This window comes from Tachypleus tridentatus, chromosome 5, assembly GCF_004210375.1.
Source record: "Tachypleus tridentatus isolate NWPU-2018 chromosome 5, ASM421037v1, whole genome shotgun sequence".
NCBI lineage: Eukaryota > Metazoa > Arthropoda > Merostomata > Xiphosura > Limulidae > Tachypleus > Tachypleus tridentatus.
Window position 1 is genome coordinate 50,501,439 of NC_134829.1, and position 19,958 is coordinate 50,521,396.

General features: G+C 37.7%; 1 protein-coding gene across 5 annotated transcripts in view; it reads right to left on the reverse strand.

The window, feature by feature from the left end:
- The window catches only part of Ugalt (UDP-galactose transporter), a 39,855-nt gene that overhangs the window by 15,971 nt on the left and 3,926 nt on the right, over positions 1-19,958 (reverse strand). For 2 of the 5 annotated variants that reach the window (XM_076502526.1, XM_076502527.1), the window contains exons 2-4: positions 19,450-19,588; positions 8,325-8,572; positions 454-537 (exon numbers count right to left, since the gene is read on the reverse strand). In XM_076502526.1, the coding sequence (XP_076358641.1) occupies positions 454-537; positions 8,325-8,572; positions 19,450-19,540 (423 nt within the window). In that variant the 5' untranslated portion in view covers positions 19,541-19,588. Of the gene's footprint in view, positions 1-453; positions 538-8,324; positions 8,573-19,445; positions 19,589-19,958 lie in introns of all 5 variants that reach the window. The other 3 variants (XM_076502530.1, XM_076502528.1, XM_076502529.1) reach the window with 3 other exon arrangements.

Genomic DNA, 19,958 nt, shown 5'->3' on the forward strand with positions numbered 1-19,958 from the left:
ATCACACTATAATTCAGATTTCAAAATGTAATACAACTTAAATAATAAAAATGTATATTTATCATAAGCTGATGTTGAATATCTCTTAGTATGACTGAAATACTAAATTTCTTTTTGCAATGGGTCATATAAATAGCTCAGAACAATCACTCTTGAGTATAACCAATATTCATAGACAAGTAATCTTTATAAATACCATGAAATACTTTAAATGGTTTAATTAACTTAAGCTTCTCCCATCACTAGATAGATACTTATCCTTATAGTGAAAATAATACAGAAGTATTAAACTAATCAATATGAATAATCTGTGTAGAGCTGTACAAATTATCCTGTTTTTAATCTAGACTAAAAAAATAGCATACACAGTCTCATGTGTTTATGTCCCAAGTGCAAAGTTTTTTCATGTTTTTCTACTTGTTTGATAAGAAAAATCTTATAACATCACTGTACCTGACATGTGGCAGCATCAAGATGAGTAGCTCCAACATAAATTAAGTTATTCTGTAGCGTGTACACCAAGGAAGGAACACATACCTGTACCAAAATATTAATCTTGTATATATATGAAATGTTAACTCTGTCAGCAAAGGCTCGGTCTTTAGGACCGACCTTGTAACCATTTTATACTTATTTTTATGCTATTACTTGTGAATTAGTAAGTGTGTGCTCACAAAATTTGGTAGATTATCAGTAAATATTACAAAGCTTTAATAAAGAAATATGATATTTTGTATATTAAGTCTTAAGCTTTCATGAGCAACGTTTTTCTTTTTTTGTTTTTGCATGTTGCCTACCCAATATACAATGAAATTTTCATTTTAAGAATAAAAATACTTCTATGTATCAAAAACTTTTAAAATTTCAAATGTAAAATCTTTATAATGTCCATATATCTTCAAATATATCTTAAAGACATACTTTATACACTGACAAATCATTGTATGGGTTCAATCAATTTGACAGATCTCAATCACCATTAAAATATAAGGAAGTTAATATAAATTATGCCTTTTCCATTCTAGAATGATTTTTGCTACAGATTATAAAACAAAAACGTTTTGACTAAATAGCTTAATTTCATAACATTATGAATTTATATACATTTATTATTGTGATTATAGTGACCTTTCAGCAATGCCTAGCTAATAATACAGATGTTACAACAGTGAGGCATTAATGTTACCATATCAAATAACATAAAACTAACCTTTAGTTTTTACAAAGTGACCTCTCTTGACTGTGTTTTATATAATAATCATATTTCAATTATTACACATATGTATACAGATTATCACAATTTACAAACAAGATCTTAAATTTATTTTTTAAATATAGAACAGTAAATACAGAAATGAAGCAAACAATTATTTCTTCTAGTTATAACATTGGTACTCCCTGCTGCTTGTTTTAACTTGCTAAGCCTCAAGAAATTTTGCATCTGGAGAGTGTTAAAATATTTTTTAGTTTATATATAACACACACACACATTTGAATAATCATTACTTTACCAATACTATAGAATTCCATTATAATTTACCAAGTTTAATAATTAAACTTTACTTGTAGCTAAAAAAGTACAAGATTTCAAACATGTTAAAAACAACTTACCAGAACAAAGGTTTGACTTGAAAGAAGAAAAAAAAAAAGAGGGCACCTTTATATTTGAAAATGGCTGAGAAAAATCACTAAGGGAACATTCTGAGCTTCTGATTCGTTATACACATCACATATAAGAGTGTATATATATAATGAGACCGTTACCAAACAATTGCCCTCACTCACCTGTTTTGTTAATTAAATACTGTGATAGCTAAGTAAACATGAGAGACAAAAGACTTTTTACTTCATATTCAGGCTTGTCAATATTGGTAAAATGGCTTTGTATTTTAACCTCAAAAACATCTAACTTATGCTGCATTCAATATACTATGGCTCACTAAAATTGATGTTTAGGTGGGTTTGTTTAATATGCACTTTTAAATTGAGAAATAACATTGGTTGGTTGATTTAGTGTTTCATGGCACAAAGCAGCTCAGCTATCTGTTCCAAACATCTGATAAAAAGGTAAAAGGAAATTCAGTAAAATTCATAAAAGGAAATTACGGTAAAACAAAACAAAGTTAAAAAATAAATAAATAAATAAATAGCATAAAACCAATGTTTACATCTAGTCTACAACGTCAAGAGAAAAATTACAGTAATTCAAGTTATAAAGGACTTTCTGTAGCATGACAAATAATCATAACTTCCAAGGAAGACTAAGAGGAAAGTACAAAAACCACCATCAGTCACCTGAAGTTGGCCTTTCCAGTTCTGGTTTCGAATTATTTAGCATTACAGTCAGTTTCTAATTTCAAACTCAAATAGATGAACTGCAATTTTTAAGAAGGAGCCACATTAAAAGGTGTAAAGTATATATTAAAAAACTTAAATTGCATTAAAAATATTAATGGCCTTTAAAAAACTAAAAGCACTACCAAGGTGGATGGTGTCACCATCACCAATAACACTGTCTAATGTTGGACAAACCTTGAGACAGAACATGCTTAAAATGGTGCCGTTGTTGTGAATCATAACAATGACAAGAAAGTAAAATGTGGCTTATTGTAATCTGAGTGTTACACAAACTACACACTGATGCATCAGTTTAAACAAAGAGTTAAAAACTGTGACCAAAGTTAGAACAACTTCCTCTTTCTAATCCTTACGGAAACAAGACGGCCAAAGTCCAACTTAGGGCTTTATTTGGAAAAGCTTGTTTTTGCCTTACTCACTCCAAGTCAACTGCCAGCTGGCACGAAGCCAAGCCTTAAATATAGGACCATAGTCCATATATGGGACAGGCACAGGACCAATGTGGCCCAGTATCCAGAAAAACTGGATAGGAGTAGATGTTAAAGAGAAATGGGCCAGTTGGTTTTGAATATTGGCAAGAACAGGGTGTGAACCAACGTGAAGCAATTCCAGGGCCAATAGAGAACTAAGCAAGTCAGTATAAATTGTGCAGTTCGAGGACTGCTCAGCTTCTATGTGATCCAGGGCAAGAGAAATGGCATACAGTTCAGCATTGAACACAGAAGCTGTAGATGGGATTCTACCCACAACCACCAAGCCACAACAAACCATGGCATAGCCCACACAGTCACATGATTTCAAACCATCTGTAAAAATAGGAATGGAAGGATGGTTCAAAAGATGTTTATAAAATAATAGACAGTATTTCCAATCAGGGATGTCTACTTTTATCAGATTACTTAAAGACAGGCCACAATTGGGGACTGTAAGAAGCCATGGTGGGATGGGATGACCAGTGGATGCAGCAATGATATCCAAAGACAGACCCAATTCATCTAGCTGTGCCTGGATTCGAAGGCCAAAAGCAGCAATGGCACACCATCTAGTCCGGAAAAGCATGGTCATCAAGGAAGGAAAACACAACCCCAGATGGGATGCTTTGGTAAGGAACGAAGTTTCAAAGCATATAGTAAAGACAGTTGCAAACGGCAGGTCGACGAAACTCTATGTATAAGCTTTGAACTGGGAAAGTGCAGAAAGCTCCAGTACAAAGCTGAAGTCCTTGAAGATGAAGAGAGTCTAGCATATTTAAGGCCAATGGTCTGGCAGAGACATAGACCAGTGATCCATAGTCGAGTTTTGATCAAATAAGATCATAATATATCTTTAGCACAGAATGTCAATCCACTCCCCAAATGGTGGTAAAGAGGGCATGGAGGATGTTCAATGCTCTTGTACATTTGACCCATAGATGCTTCATGTGTGGTATAAAGATTAGCTTATGGTCAAAGATAAGTCCCAAGAGCTTAGTCTCAGAGACCACAGGCAGTACAACTTCACCAATAATGAAGTTGGGATCAGGGTGAATACCCTGTTGGCAGCAAAAGTGCATGCAAACGGTTTTATAGAGAGAGAAGGTAAAGCCGTTTGCTGTGGTCCACTCAAGTAAATGACTGAAGGCAGTCTGTAGTGGCCACTCAATATACCTCATGTTCGACGACTGACATGAGATGTGAAAGTTGTTGACATAGAACTTAAACAGAGAGTTGTTCAGTGATGGAATTAATGTTTATACTGAAAAGTATGATATTCAGAACACAGCCCTGAGGGACTCTAAATTTCTGTAGAAAAGAACCAGAAAGTGTTGAACCCACATGAACTCGAAATCTCCTACCCATTACAAAAATTTTAATAAAAATTGGCAAATGGCCACGTAACACATATATACATGGAGGTCTCGCAAAATGCCATACCTCCATGTTGGACCATAAGCCTTCTCAATGTCAAAGAATATTGATACAAGATGTTGGCATTTGAGAAAGGCTTCTCTGATTGACGTTTCAAGTCGAATCAGGTGGTCTATGGTGGAGCACTGTTGTCAGAACCCACACTGGGTGGGTGAGAGGAGGTTGTTTGATTTGATGAACCAAACAAGACGAGCATTAACCATCCTCTCTTAGGTCTTACAGAAACAGCTGATCAAAGTAATTGGACGGTAGTTTGAAGGAATCTTGCGATCATTCCCAGGCGTGAAGAAAGGCAGGACAATAGCCTGGCACCAGGCATCAGGAAAAACATTCTCCTGCCAGATCCAGTTAAAAACAACTAGAAGCATAGCAAGAGAAGCAGGAAATAGATAGCACAGCATCTCATAGTGTATATCATCAGGTCCAACTGATATACTGCCAGACTGATGAAGGGCCAGTTTGAGTTCCACCAGTGTAAAGGGATGATTATAGTCATAGAGACAATTAGCTCGAAAGGAAAGAGGTGATTGCTCTGGCCGAGTCTTGATGACTAAGAAGGTGGAAGAAGAGGCAGAAGTGCTAGATACCCAGCAAAAGCTTTCACCCAGAGTATCGGCAATGCAATGGGTATCAGTTACTTCCTGGCCATCAGTGAGAAAGATTGAGAGGGGACAGAGTGATATTGCCCACTGACCTTTCAAATCTCGTTCCAAATGACTTTGGAACTGGCAGAAGACGATATGATGGTTGTGAACGTAATCCAAGATTCTTTTTGGCTTTGACGTCTTACCCATCGAGCATGTACACAGGGCCTCTGGAAAGCGATGTGGTTTGAGAGCAGGGGATATCTACGAAAAGTATCCCAGGCTTGTTGTTGAGTCTTCTGTGCCACATGGCAGGCAGGATTCCACCATGAATGAGGATATAATAGAATCCTGTCATATATAATACGTGTCAAGGTTTTAGGAATGCATTGAGCAACTGCATGTATAATACAGTCAGTTACTGCTGCCACACAGTTGTCTGTTGATGGCTTACAGACAATGGCAGGATCAAGTTCTGCGAGAGCAGTGAAAGTGGACCAGTTTGTCTGATCCAGCTTCCACCAGGGCACGTGAGTCAGGTGACATCAACCACGGCCAGTCTCTCTCGAGATTATAGGAAAATGATCACTGCTTCATAGATTATTGTCAACCTTCCATGAACAATGCGAAAATAATGAAAGGAAGCAAACTGAGAGATCAACAGCAGTCAAGGACTGACTAGATGCATGAAAATAAGTGGAAGAACCAGTATTGATAAGAGAAAGGTTGTGATCAGAGAGCATACGCTCTACAGAGCAACCCCTACTATCAATACCAGCACTTCCCCAGAAGGGATGATGTCCATTAAAGTCCCCCAGGATGATAAAAGGAGATGGCAACTGTTCAATGACAGCATCAAGGTCTGATTGATCATATGTCTCTCCAGGTGGCAGATAGAAAAAACAAACAGCAATGGTATGACCCAAGGAAACACAGATGGCTACAGCCTCCAAGGGTGTGTCGAGTGGCAAAGACAGGGTGGGTACATGCAGATCAACCAACAGTGCCACCCCTCCATGCACTCATCCATTACACAGTCTGTCATTTCTGTACAAAAAAACTGCTGAATGGTGACTGTATCAGCAGGTTTCAGAAATGTTTTCTGTAAGAAGAAACAAACAGGATAGTAGGAAGCAATCAGTGTTTTGATGTCATCCAGATTAAAACATAAACCTCAACAGTTCCATTGTATCAGGGTGGCCATTTTTTATTTACATGTAAGCGAATTGGGTGGAGAACCTTTCTGTTTGCAACCATGTCAATTTTCCTTACTTTTCTTATTCGAGGGAGGTCTATCGCCCTCCATGGATCCTGCCCTGGGTCGATTGGGCAGTTCTTTGCTGTTGGAAGGAGATCCCAGCGACTGAGGACGTGAACAAATGATTGTTTTGCATCTTGGGATGAGAGGAAGATGGGCCCGAGGAAATGCCTGTTCCTGAAACCAAAGGATGTGGATCTTAGGGTTTGGTGGAATGTATATAAGAGACAGAGATAGGTGTCGAACTTGATTCATCAGCTTTTTTAACCATGGAGGTACAAAGACTTTTCATTTGTTTGGATAACGATTCTTTAGGAGGCACAAAGAGATCTGTCTGCACTCCCACAGTAGCTGTGAAATGAAGTGCAGCAGCATACATCCAAGAAGAAATATTGAACAGCAATTTTCGAGCCTCAGGATAGGTAATGTTATGAATCGTTTTCAAAAGCTGCACCTCTTTTTCTTCTAACCATTTAGGGGCAAGAACGAAAGTAGGAATGGTGAGAGTGACCGAACCGTTGACACTGGAAACATCGGAGAAGGTTTGGAATGTATGGCCATACTCTACAATTAAGATAACCTGCCTTGATGGTGGCAGGCAAACATGGTGACATAAATGTCAAAATGAGGATATTCGTCAGCACCATAATTCCATCTTTGTGAGTGGAGATACACCTCACTGCAGAAACTCCTTGGGTGGAGAAACCAGTGAGAATCTCCAACTCTGGGATGTTCTTCAAATCCATCTCAACAATAACTCCTCATGATTAATTTAAAGTAGCATGAGGTATAACCTCTATAGGTATATCCCCAATTGCCTTTGAATGCAACAGGAGTTCACTGTGTTGAGATATAGATGTTTCCACAAACATGTTACCAGATCGAAGCTTTTTTACTGACTTTGGAGAACCAGCAAGTCTCTCTAGTCCCTTCTGAGTGAAAAAGGAAAACATTTGCCCTAAGGTTTGTCTGAAAGTGAGTGCAATATAAGAAAATGGGGTACAACAGGTGGTACATATGGTGAGGATTGCTGCTCAGAACCTTCTAGATGTGGTCATTTACCTATTGACTGTTTTTTCACTATTTTATTGAGATTTTTAATTGGAGTGTCCATAACAAAGAAAGGGAAATTTTGGTTCCCACTGACTCCACCCACCATGGAGTCCTAAGAGGGGATGCACTACAATGTCAAACAAGGACACTGCAGCAACACCAGGGTTTTGTGAGCAATATACCCAAACACCAGCATCAGATATGTCTACAACACCTGTTGAGAACATCCAATACTGGTACTTGGTTGACCCTAGCCCGAGTGGACCAGCAGATTGACACAAGCGGGCCACTCCAAGTTTGCCCATCTACAGATATTCAAGGCCAAAATGGTGTGTTAGGGTTGGAACCCTCAACAACCAGAATCCTCTCCTCCCCTTCACAGGTTGCCATGCATGGCAAATATGTGGGTGGATGTTCAGATCCCAGAGGAAGTAAACTGAAAGAACAGAACCTTTCCTGGGAGATCCCCTCACCACGTACAGGAATCCACACCGAGGGGAAAATAACACAATATGAAAGTTTGAATTATAATCTATAGTTTGATACCAAATTCAAGGAGATAAATGTATAAATTATATAGTTTAATAAAGTTTTTAATACAAGTCATCAAATGAAATAGCACAGTGTCTGACCCTCTGGAAGAAGTTAATGTCTGAATTCAGTGTATCACTGAAAGATGCACAAAAAAACCTTGAAAGAGAAACCTTTATTCATTGAGAGAGAGAACTACATACATTTAACATATTTGTCTATATGTACTATAAAAACTCCATTATTTTCACTAAATAGATTTCTTAGACTCAGTAAACTGCTTCAAAGGTTTGGTGGCAATTTCATACTACGTCCATGTGTTATTTTCTTAAGTTCTAACAGTAAAATTATATAAAAGTTTTCAACTGAAATAGTATAAATAAAAAAAATACAAATACAATCATTTGGTGGTAATAAACATGCTGCATTTTTGACAAGTTTTATATACCGTTTAAACTTGAGTATACAAAAGCACTGTGAAAAAACAAAAATACTGCAAAACAGTTTGCCAGATATATCAAAACTATTACTAGTTTACTTTACTGTATACATAAACCACATTAATCTTACACTGCAAACATTTCATTAAATCCACAAACTTGGAGAATGTCTCAGTTCAATTCATAATCTCACCTTAAGGGTATCAAGTGGCTGCTTTATGACGATATCGTACAGAGAGGTCCTCCAACGTTTAAAACTCTTCTCTTCTATAAACACCATCACCAGACATGTAATTAGTTTAACAAACTCAGAAACAACCACAGCCGTGCTGGCAATGAACAAGTCTTTTTGGGTTCGTGCCATTCTCATGGTTAAACCCAATGCTGCATTCTGAACTGTTAATGTTAGAAGTGAAACATACTTCAGAACGTTCTGCGTTCCTATGAAAATAAAAAACAAATTTACTACTAACAAAGGTGTTCAATACTCCATAATAAAATCATGCATCAAAAAACTACCTTTCATCTCTCAACTATTGTCATGTCAACTTATAGTCGACAGTTCTTTTAAAGTAAATATTTCATAACTTATTTTTAAAATGTGCAGTCTTTTACAGATATCTTATAATTTTATCTTATACTAGTGTAAAATTTCAATAAATTATTATAAATAGCACAAGTTATCAATATCTCATTGAAAACCATCTTCATTACTACTGTTAATTAACATTGACTGAACACACTTTTATAATCTTCAATAATAATTCATAGCAATAATATTCAGAATTTCACACTATTTTCAATATAAATAAGAAATAGGCAGCTGTACACTTTGAAACATTCAAGAAACTTCCAATACTAAGGTACAAAACTTTTGTGACAACTTAAAAATAGATTGAGTGAACTCAAAAACCACTAAGCTAAAGAAAAAAAAAAACTCTTAAAAGTCACAATTTGCATTGTGATTATATCGCAGGATAATATTTTTACAGCCACCACTCACAGCAAATTAAGAAAGCCTGTTTGAATAAAACATCAGCCTATTATAATGCCACACAAGCGATGTAACATTATACAGGGTGTTTGAAAAGTCACTGTGCAGTTTTGTAATCATAAACACATACAAGTGCACAGTGACTTTCCGAACACCCTGTACTATGTAATTCTTTGAAACAGATTATTAAATTTAATTTGTAATTTTTATCTCTTCTTACTTAAATTTCCTTGCAACAAATTTATTTGTCAACCTGAAACTAAAGAGGGGCACACTTCTACAAAGCAAGGAAATTATTTAAGATAAATAACAGAGTACATCACTTAAATAAAAATCAGTGCATGGGACCACACTGTTGCCTTTATTTACAAGTTAAAAACTAAGAAACCCAAGTGTTACTATAATGTAAGTTTAATGTTTTCTATGCTCTTAGCTTCTAGCATACATTGTAAATATCTTAATTAACACAGAAAAAAAAACTTTGTTTTTCACATGGTGTCAAGTATTGAACAATGCTATCAAAATACATTTATTGGATATAAATATATTAAAAACTACACAGTTTTGTGTACATAATATATTTCTGAATGAACATTTTACAATGTACAGCAATTATAAAGAAATATTTTCAATTTATATTTCAAAACTGGCATTACATACATAGGTGATATAACACAGGAGTGTTAAAAGTATCATGCAAGACAAATGTCACAGTTGTCACTAGGGGTGCTAATGTAGTTTATTTTGGACATTTCTATAGACAAACATGAATGTCAATTGCAATTCAGCTCAGTCAACTAATATGAAGATTACGTGAGTGCAGAGAGATTAATTAGTGAAATGTTTCCAAACCATGTGTTGTGTGAAGGAGAAAGTTGCATGTGTAAAAACCACAACTGAACTCGCTTGAAACTTCTACCGAGATCAGCCGCGGCAGAGCAGAACAGGCTAGCACATTATGCCATCCAATATACAGATTTGTCAATTTCAACTTTTTGTAATGCTCTTTAGTTAATATGTTTCTTTAAAAGTTTCACTATTTTAAACATTGAGGGAGCCATATTTAACACAATATGTCAATTTTTGTCTTGTATTTCTTGGCAAAAATATAAAGTCATCGACCAAAGAACTGCCAATGTCATACGGATTTGTGACAAACACGCCATCCTTCCTAAAAGTGGCAATACATGCAGCTGCATTATCTGGTCAATATTTGTAACACATCTCCACAATGATAATGTAACAATTCGGTGTGGTTTCACAGCACACTTTGTTGTGGTGGTAACTAAGTCATCAGTGTAACCTGGAAAACTTTATATTGTTGATCCAAAGAATGCAAGTTCCCAGAAATGGCTAGCATACCAAATGAGATTCATGTTTTTATATCCAATGTCTCACAGATGCAATACATTCTAGACAATGAAGCACACCTACAGTTACCAAGACTGATCAAACATTACAGTTCCTCTGATTGTAACATACAATTGTGGCATTTACATCCACTTGATACTCTTAGCACTACTGCAAAATGTCACTAACCTCTCATACTATTTGTAAGATATGTCATGCTGAACTATACAGTATTTATAATCACCCTGTATTGATTGATTGATAGATTTAGTGTTTTATGGCACAAAGCAGCTAGGCTATCTGTGCCAAACACCCAGTAAAAAGGTAAAAACAAATTAAATGTAGTAAAATACAGAAAAGGAAATGAAGATAAAACAAAACATCATTGAAAAACAGAAAAAGTATAAAACCAATGTTGACACCTAGTTTACAATGTTAAGAGAGAAGGCAGAGTATAAGAAGTTGTAAAATACTTTCTCTAGCACAATGGTAATGATCATAACCTGCCAGGAAGACTAACAGGTAAGTTCAAGAACCACCGTCAGTCATCTGAAGTTGGCCTTTCCAGTCCTGGTTCTGGGTTATGTGTCATAGCAGTCATTAACAAAATGTAAAATAATAGAAGTTTTAAAAGACATATAGCAAAATCATAATGAGTAGCCAAATGTCCAGTAAAAAGGTAAAAGTAAAGTAAATGTGGTAAAATTTGTAAAAGTAAACGAAGGTAAAAACAAAACAGCAATTAAACACAGAAAATTGCATAAAACTGATGTTGATATCCAGTCTATAAAGTTGTAAAGGACTTCCTGTAACAGAATGGTAATGAACATAATCCACCAGGAAGATTAACAGGCAAGTACCAGAACCACCGTCAGTCACCTGGAGTTGGTCTTTCCAGTCCTGGTTCCAGGTTATGTGTTATTATGGCCAGTACCAAAGGGTAAAGTAATAAAAGTTTAAAAGAAGTGCAGCAAAATTGGAATAACAACTTGTCAGGACGACTAAGGGGCAGTTCAAACAGCAGCATTAGTCATCTGAAGTTGGCCTTTCCAGTCCTGGTGTCTAGTTATTTAATGTTCTGACCATTTTCCAATTTCAAATTGAACTAGAGAGATTGAAACTTTGAAAAGGGAACCACAATTAAAAAGTTGTAATGAATAAATATCCAACACTTAAATGAGATTAAAAAGATTAATGGCCATTAAAAAACTAAAAACTTTATCATGGTGGACAGTGTCATCATCACCAATAACACTGTCCAATGTTACAGATAAACCCTGGGAAAAAACATGTTTAAAATAGTGCCGTCGTTGAGAGTCGTAACGATGGCAAGAAAGTAAAATGTGGCTTACAGTGATTTGAGTGTTACACAAACTAAACACTGGTGCAACAGTTCCAGATAAAAGAAAACGATGAGTTAAAAAACTGTGACCAATGGGTAGTCTAGTTAGAACAACTTCCTCCTTACAGAAGCTAAATGGCCAAAGCCCAATATAGGGTTTTATTTGAAAAAGCTTGTTGTCACATTGCTCACTCCAAGTGAACTGCCAGCTGGCACGGAGCCGAGCCTTGAATACAGGACCATAGTCCATGTACGGAATAGGTACAGTGGTCATACTGCCTGAGCAGATAGATTTAGCTGCCGTGTCTGAAAGTTCGTTCCCACGAATACCAACATGGCCTGGTATCCAGAAAAACTGGATAGAAGTAACAGTTAATGAGAAATGGGCCAGTCGGTTTTGAATATCAGCGAGAACAGGGTGTGAGCCAACGTGTAATGATTCCAGGGCCAGTAGAGAACTAAGCGAGTCAGTATAAATAGTGCAGTTGGAGTACTGTTTAGCTTCAATATGATCCAGGGCAAGAGATATGGCGTACAGTTCAGCAGTGAACACAGAAGTTGTAGAAGGGATTCTGCACACAACCACCAAACCACAGCAAACCATGGCAGAGCCCACTGAATTACCTGACTTGGAACCATCTGTATAAATTGGAACAGAATGATTGTTTGAAAGATGTTCATTAAATAAAAGATGGTACTTCCAATCTGGAATATCTGCCTTTTTCAGATGACTGAAAGGAAGGTCACATTTGAGGGCTGTAATAAGCCATGGTGGGATGGGCTGACCTGTGGATTCTGCAATGTTATCCAAGGACAGACCCAATTCAAACATTGCACCTGGATGCAAAGGCCAAAAGGAGCAATGGTAGATCGTCTGTTCTGAAAAAGTACAGCCCACTGAGGAAGGAAAACACATTCCCAGGTGGGATGCTTTGGTAAGGAACGAAGTTTCAAAGAATATAGTAAAGACAGTTGCAAATGGCAAAGGTGCAGAGAAGGTTCATGAGATTCTATGTATAAGCTCTGAACTGGGGAGGTGCAGAAAGCCCCAGTGCAGAGCTGAAGTCCTTGATGATGAATGGGGTCTAGCATCTTTAAGGCCGAGGGTCTGGCAGAGCCATAGACCAGTGATCCATAGTCGAGTTTCGATCGAATAAGAGTATGATATATCTTTAGCACAGAACATCTATCTGCTCCCCAACTGGCAGTAGAGAGAACACAAAGGATGTTCAGTGCTCTTGTACATTTGACCTGTAGCTGCTTGAAGTGTGGTATAAAGGTCAGCTTACGGTCAAAGATAAGCCCCAAGAACTTGGTCTCAGGGACCACAGGCAGCGAAACTTCACCGATATGAAGTTCAGGATCAGGGTGAATATCCCGTTGGCAGCAAAATTGCATGCAAACAGTTTTAGAGAGAAAAAAATTACAGCTGTTCCCCATTGTCCACTTCAGTACACTATTGAGGGCAGTTTGTAGTTGCCGCTCAATATATCTCACGTTTGACGACTGACACGAGATGTGAAAGTCGTCGACATACAGCCCATTCGCAACAGTGAGAGTTGTTCAGTTATGGCATTTATCTTTATACTGAAAAGTGTGACACTCAAAACACAGCCCTGTACAAAAGAACGGGAAAGTGTCGAACCCACACAAACTTGGAATCTCCTGTCCATTAAAAATTTTTAATAAACATGAGTAAATGGCCACATAACCCATATGTATGGAGGTCTCGCAATATGCCATACCTCCATGTTGTGTCATAAGCCTTCTCAATGTCAAAGAATATTGATACAAGATGTTGGCAATTGAGAAAGGCTTCTCTGATGTTTCAAGTCGAATTAGGTGGTCCGTGGTGGAGTGCTATCGTAGGAACCCACACTGGGTGGGTGAGAGGAGGTTGTTTGATTCGAAAAACCAAACAAGATGAGCATTAACCATCCTTTCTGAGGTCTTACAGAGACAACTTGTCAAAGCAATTGGATGGAAGTTTGAAGGAATCTTGGGATCTTTCCCAGTTTTAGAGAGAGGTAATATAATAGCCTGATACCAGGCATCAGGAAAAACATTCTCCTGCCAGATCCAGTTAAAGACAATTAAAAGGACATCAAGAGAAGCAAGAGATAGATGGTGTAGCATGTCATAGTGTACATCATCAGGTCCAACAGATGTACTGCCAGACCGATGAAGGGCCATTTTCGGTTCCACCAGTGTAAACGGACAATTATAAATCAAAGAGACAGTCAGTTTGAAAGGAAAGAGGTGAACACTCTGCCCGAGTCTTGATGGTCATGAAGGTGGAAGAACAAGCAGAAGTGCTAGATACCCGGCAAAAGCTTTCATCTAGAGTATCAGCTATGCTCCAGACATCAGCCACCTCCTGACCATCAGAGAGTAAGATCAAGAGGGGGACAGAATTGTAGTGCCCACTGACCTTCCGAATCCTGCTCCATATGACCTTGGAACTGGTGGTAGAAGATATGCTAGTTGTGAACTTAATCCAAGATTCCTTCTGGCTTTGACAACTTACCCACCTAGCATGTGCACGGGTCCGTTGGAAAGAATATGGGGTACAAAAGTGTGGGATATCTACAAAAAGTATCCCAGGCCCGCTTTTGAGCCTTCCGTGCTAAGTGGCAAACAGGATTCCATCTCAAATGAGGATATCGTGGAAAACATGTTGAGGTTTTAGGAATACACTGAGCAGCTGCTTGTATAATACAGCCAGTTACCGCTGCCACACAGTCGTCTATTGATGGCTGATTCACAATGGCGGGATTAAGTTCTGCGAAAGCAGTGAAAGTGGACAAGTCTGCCTGATCCAGCTTCCACCGGGGCATGCAGGTAGGGTGGCATCGACCACGGCCAGTCTCTCTCAAAAGTATAGGAAAATGATCACTACCTAGTGGATTATTGTCAACCTCCATGAAAAATGGGAGAGTAATGAAGGAGAGCAAACTGAGAGATCAATAGCGGTAAAGGACTGACTAGATGCATGAAAATAAGTGGAAGAACCAGTATTGAAAAGAAAAAGGTTGTGGTCAGAAAGCATACGCTCTACAGAGCGACCCCTACCATCAATAACAGAACTTCCCCACAGGGGATGATGTCCATTAAAGTGCCACAGGAGTAGAAAGGGAGACAGCAACTGTTCAACGAGAGCATCAAGATCTGATTGATCATACGTCTCTCCAGGAGACAGGTAGAGAGAACAAACGGTGATGGTATGACCCAAGGAAACATGGATGGCTACAGCCTCCTAAGGTGTGTTGAGTGACAAAGACAGGGTGGGCACATGCTGATCAACCAATGGTGCCACCACTCCATGTACTCGTCCATCACACAGACTATCATTTTTGTACAGAGAAAACTGCCAAATGGTGACTGTATCAGCAGGTTTTAAAAATGTTTCTTGTAAGGAAAGACATACAGGATGGTAGGAAGCAATCAGTGTTTTGATATCATCCAGATTAGAATGTAAACCTCGACAGTTCCATTGTATCAAGGTGGCCATTTTTAATGACGGGTAGGCGAAGTGGCTGGAGAACCATTCTATTAATGAGCACGTCTTTTTTCCTTACTGTCCTTAGTCGGAGGAGGTCTATCAACCTCCATGGATCCCGCCCTGGGTCGATTGGGCAGGTCTTTGTTATTGGAAGGGGATTCCAGTGACTGAGGATGCAAACGAATGACTGTTTTACCTCTTGGGGTGGGAGAAAAAGATGTATCAGAAGAAATGCCTGTATTTGAAACTGAAGGACGTGGATCTTGAGGTTTGTTGGAAGGTATGGGAGGAACAGAGATGGGTGTGGAAGTCGATTCATCAACCTTTTTAACCACGGAGGTCAAAAGGCTTTTCATTTGTTTTGAAAACAATTCTCTTGGAGGCACAGAGAGATCTGTTTGCAATCCCATTGTAGTTGTGGAATGAAGTACAGCAGCATATGTCCAAGATGGAGTGTCGGGCAGCAATTTCCGAGCCTCAGGATAACTAATGTTATGAGTCATTTTCAAACACTGCACCTCTTTTTCCTCCAACCATTTTGGGCAAGAACGAAAGTAGGAAGGGTGAGAACGATTGCAGTTGATGCAATGTGGATCCATGTCACATTCATAGGCATCGTGGTCCTTGCCACCACAATGAGCATATGTCAGGGAACCATGACATGATGTCTTTGAATGGCCGAACCTCTGACATTGGAAACATCAGAGAGGGTTTGGAATGTATGGCCATACCCTGCAAATTAGATATCCTGCCTTGATGGTAGCAGGTGCACGTGATGATGTAAATGTCAAAATGAGGATATCTGTTGGCAGTGTAACTCCATCTTTGCGAGTGGAGATGCGCCTCACTACAGAAACTCCTTCAGTGGAGAGACCAGCGAGAATCTCTAACTCAGGGACGTCCTTCAAATCCTTCTCAACAATAACTCCTTGTGACGAATTCAAGGTAGCATGAGGGGTAACCTCAATAGGTATATCCCCAATTGCCGTTGAATTCAAGAGAAATTCACTGTGTTGGGTTGTGGATGTTTCAACTGATATATTTCCAGATAGAAGCTTCTTTACTGACTTTGGAGAGCCAGCAAGACCCTCTAGTCCCTTCTGAATAAAAAAGGGGGACATATGCCCTAAAACCTTTTTCTGAAAGAGAATGTAATATAAGAAAATGAAACACGTGTGTTACAGATGTTGAAGATTGCTGCTCAGAGTCTTCAAGACGTGGTCGCTTACCTATTGACTGTTTTTCACTATTTTATTTAAATTTTTTGAAGGAGGATCCATATGAAAAAAGAAAAATTTCAGTTCCCACTGACCCCACCCACCATGGAGCCCTACGAGGGGATGCACTACAATGTCATGCATGGACAACGCAGCAATGCCATGGTTTCGTGAGTACTATACCCAAACACCAGCATCAGGCACAATGTCCACAACACCCATTGAGAACTTCCAACACTGGTATTTAGTTGACTTTAGCCCAAGTGGACCAGCCAACTGACCCAAGGGGGTCACCCAAAGGCCGTCCGTCTACAGGAATTCAAGGCTAAAGTGGTGTGTTAAGGTTGGACCCCTCAACCACCAGGATCCTCTCCTCCTCTTCATGGGTCACCATGCACAGCAAACACGTGGGTGGATGTTTAGATCCCAGAGAAGGTAACCAGACAGAACAGACCTTCACTGGGAGGTCCCCTCACCACGTACAGGAATCCACACCGAAGGGATCACCCTGTAATTGCTAAGCTCATATACCCCCAAAAAAGGTGAAATTCAATTCTGGGTTAAGGTATTTAAGCCTCCAATGTCTCAGTAGCAAAACTGTAAGCTTACAACATTAAAATTTGTATTTCAATGCCCATGATGGGCAGAACACAGATAACACACTGTGAAGCTTTGTGCTTAACAAAAATAACACAATAATATTAATTTATACCCAAAGCAGGCTTGACAAATATTTTCAGATCTAGAAATCATCCTAAAAATTCAGGAGCCAGATATGCCTAAATTAACTACTGTTTCTACTGAGAAATAGGGGCTTGTGCACTTACGTACTTTCACAGCAATGACTGCATGCTCACAATCATATGATATCCAGAACCACTTCACAGTATAGCCTGAATTAATTGTCTTCATTCCCATATCAGTCTAAACACACTTACACATCAGAAGAATTGAGAGAAACAAAATGGTGTGAAATCAGTAACATGTTGTGTAACCACAGCACTTCATTCCTGAAGAAAGGAAAAGTGCCAAATCCACCAATAAATCCTAGAAACAAAGTTCATTTTAGGGCTCAAAGAATATATAAGAAAAAAGGAAAAGTGTCAAATCCACCAATAAATCCTACAAACAAAGTTCATTTTAGGGCTCAAAGAATAGATAAGAAAAAAGGAAAAGTGTCAAATCCACCAATAAATCCTAGAAACAAAGTTCATTTTAGGGCTCAAAGAATAGATAAGAAAAAAGGAAAAGTGTCAAATCCACCAATAAATCCTAGAAACAAAGTTCATTTTAGGGCTCAAAGAATAGATAAGAAAAAAGGAAAAGTGCCAAATCCACCAATAAATCCTAGAAACAAAGTTCATTTTAGGGCTCAAAGAATAGATAAGAAAAAAGGAAAAGTGTCAAATCCACCAATAAATCCTAGAAACAGAGTTCATTTTAGGGCTCAAAGAATAGATAAGAAAAAAGGAAAAGTGCCAAATCCACCAATAAATCCTAGAAACAAAGTTCATTTTAGGGCTCAAAGAATAGATAAGAAAAAAGGAAAAGTGTCAAATCCACCATTAAAATCCTAGAAACAAAGTTCATTTTAGGACTCAAAGAATAGGTAAGAAAAAAGGAAAAGTGTCAAATCCACCATTAAAGTCCTAGAAACAAAGTTTATTTTAGGGCTCAAAGAATAGGTAAGAAAAAAGGAAAAGTGTCAAATCCACCATTAAAATCCTAGAAACAAAGTTCATTTTAGGGCTCAAAGAATAGGTAAGAAAAAAGGAAAAGTGTCAAATCCACCATTAAAATCCTAGAAACAAAGTTCATTTTAGGACTCAAAGAATAGGTAAGAAAAAAGGAAAAGTGCCAAATCCACCAATAAATCCTAGAAACAAAGTTCATTTTAGGGCTCAAAGAATAGATAAGAAAAAAGGAAAAGTGTCAAATCCACCATTAAAGTCCTAGAAACAAAGTTCATTTTAGGGCTCAAAGAATAGATAAGAAAAAAGGAAAAGTGCCAAATCCACCATTAAAATCCTAGAAACAAAGTTCATTTTAGGGCTCAAAGAATAGATAAGAAAAAAGGAAAAGTGCCAAATCCACCATTAAAATCCTAGAAACAAAGTTTATTTTAGGGCTCAAAGAATAGGTAAGAAAAAAAGGAAAAGTGCCAAATCCACCATTAAAATCCTAGAAACAAAGTTCATTTTAGGGCTCAAAGAATAGATAAGAAAAAGGAAAAGTGCCAAATCCACCATTAAAATCCTAGAAACAAAGTTTATTTTAGGGCTCAAAGAATAGGTAAGAAAAAAGGAAAAGTGCCAAATCCACCATTAAAATCCTAGAAACAAAGTTCATTTTAGGGCTCAAAGAATGGATAAATAGTTCCAGACATCCAAGAGTCAAGAACTGTTCTGGATTCAAGTTCTATTTAGCACAGCCCTAGGCACAAATAAAATGGGACAGAACACTAGGTGCTATGATGACTCTTAGTCGCCATGATGACATGACACCCAGGTTTTGTTGAAGACTGATCTAAAGACAGGAAGTTTGCCAGTCAGCTGTTGTTTTGATGGCTGTTTACAATAAATGCTTGATTTTGTACACATTACTCACTTCATAGGTGATGACAAGACACCCACTTGAAGTAAAAATGTATTCTCAATATGACTAGTATGGGTATTAAAAACACAAGTGATGACTCAAATCCTGATCTTATAACCTGTGTGGTTTTATGTCAGTACTTGTAAGCTTAATTTTACACTGAATGAGAATCAAATTTGTTTAAAATTCCTAATGTTCCAGCCTAAGTCACTGTGATTTACCAGTTACTATATGTATTACAGCAATGATTTTCAAACCTCAAGGCTTAATTAAAGTTCAATAATTTTTTTTGAATAAAAAGAAGAATTATTTACCTACCACTCTTTAAGTCTTCTGCCAAGGACATATCTGAAATAGACTCTTCTGTTACATCAACGACAAAGTCTTTTTCTTCTTTAATGCTTGACATTTGCTGCCCAATGGTCAGGAGTAGCAGACCTCTAACTGGATCTTCAAACTTTGTCATACAAATTCATGAGTTACATTTAGTGTAAAAATCTTTATTTCTTTTTTGACATATGCACATGTGGTTGAACGATCCATGAATGTTTCAGTGTATTGGCATAAGTTGAGTTCAATAAGCTATTACATTTTCATAAAAATTAAGTTTGATATACAGCATTACGTAATGTACCTACCTCATAAATCATGCCTAAATTCAAAATCTTACAAAACAATCTTAGAGTTAAGTTTTACAAAGGTAGTGGCTGGAAGTTCTGTACTGTAGAAATCTGGGATACTTCTGTTTCTAATTTTAAAACTTAAATAACCTTTAAGGGTAATTGCCTTCCCACATCTGGCTGCAGACAACAAAAGACAGTAAAAGA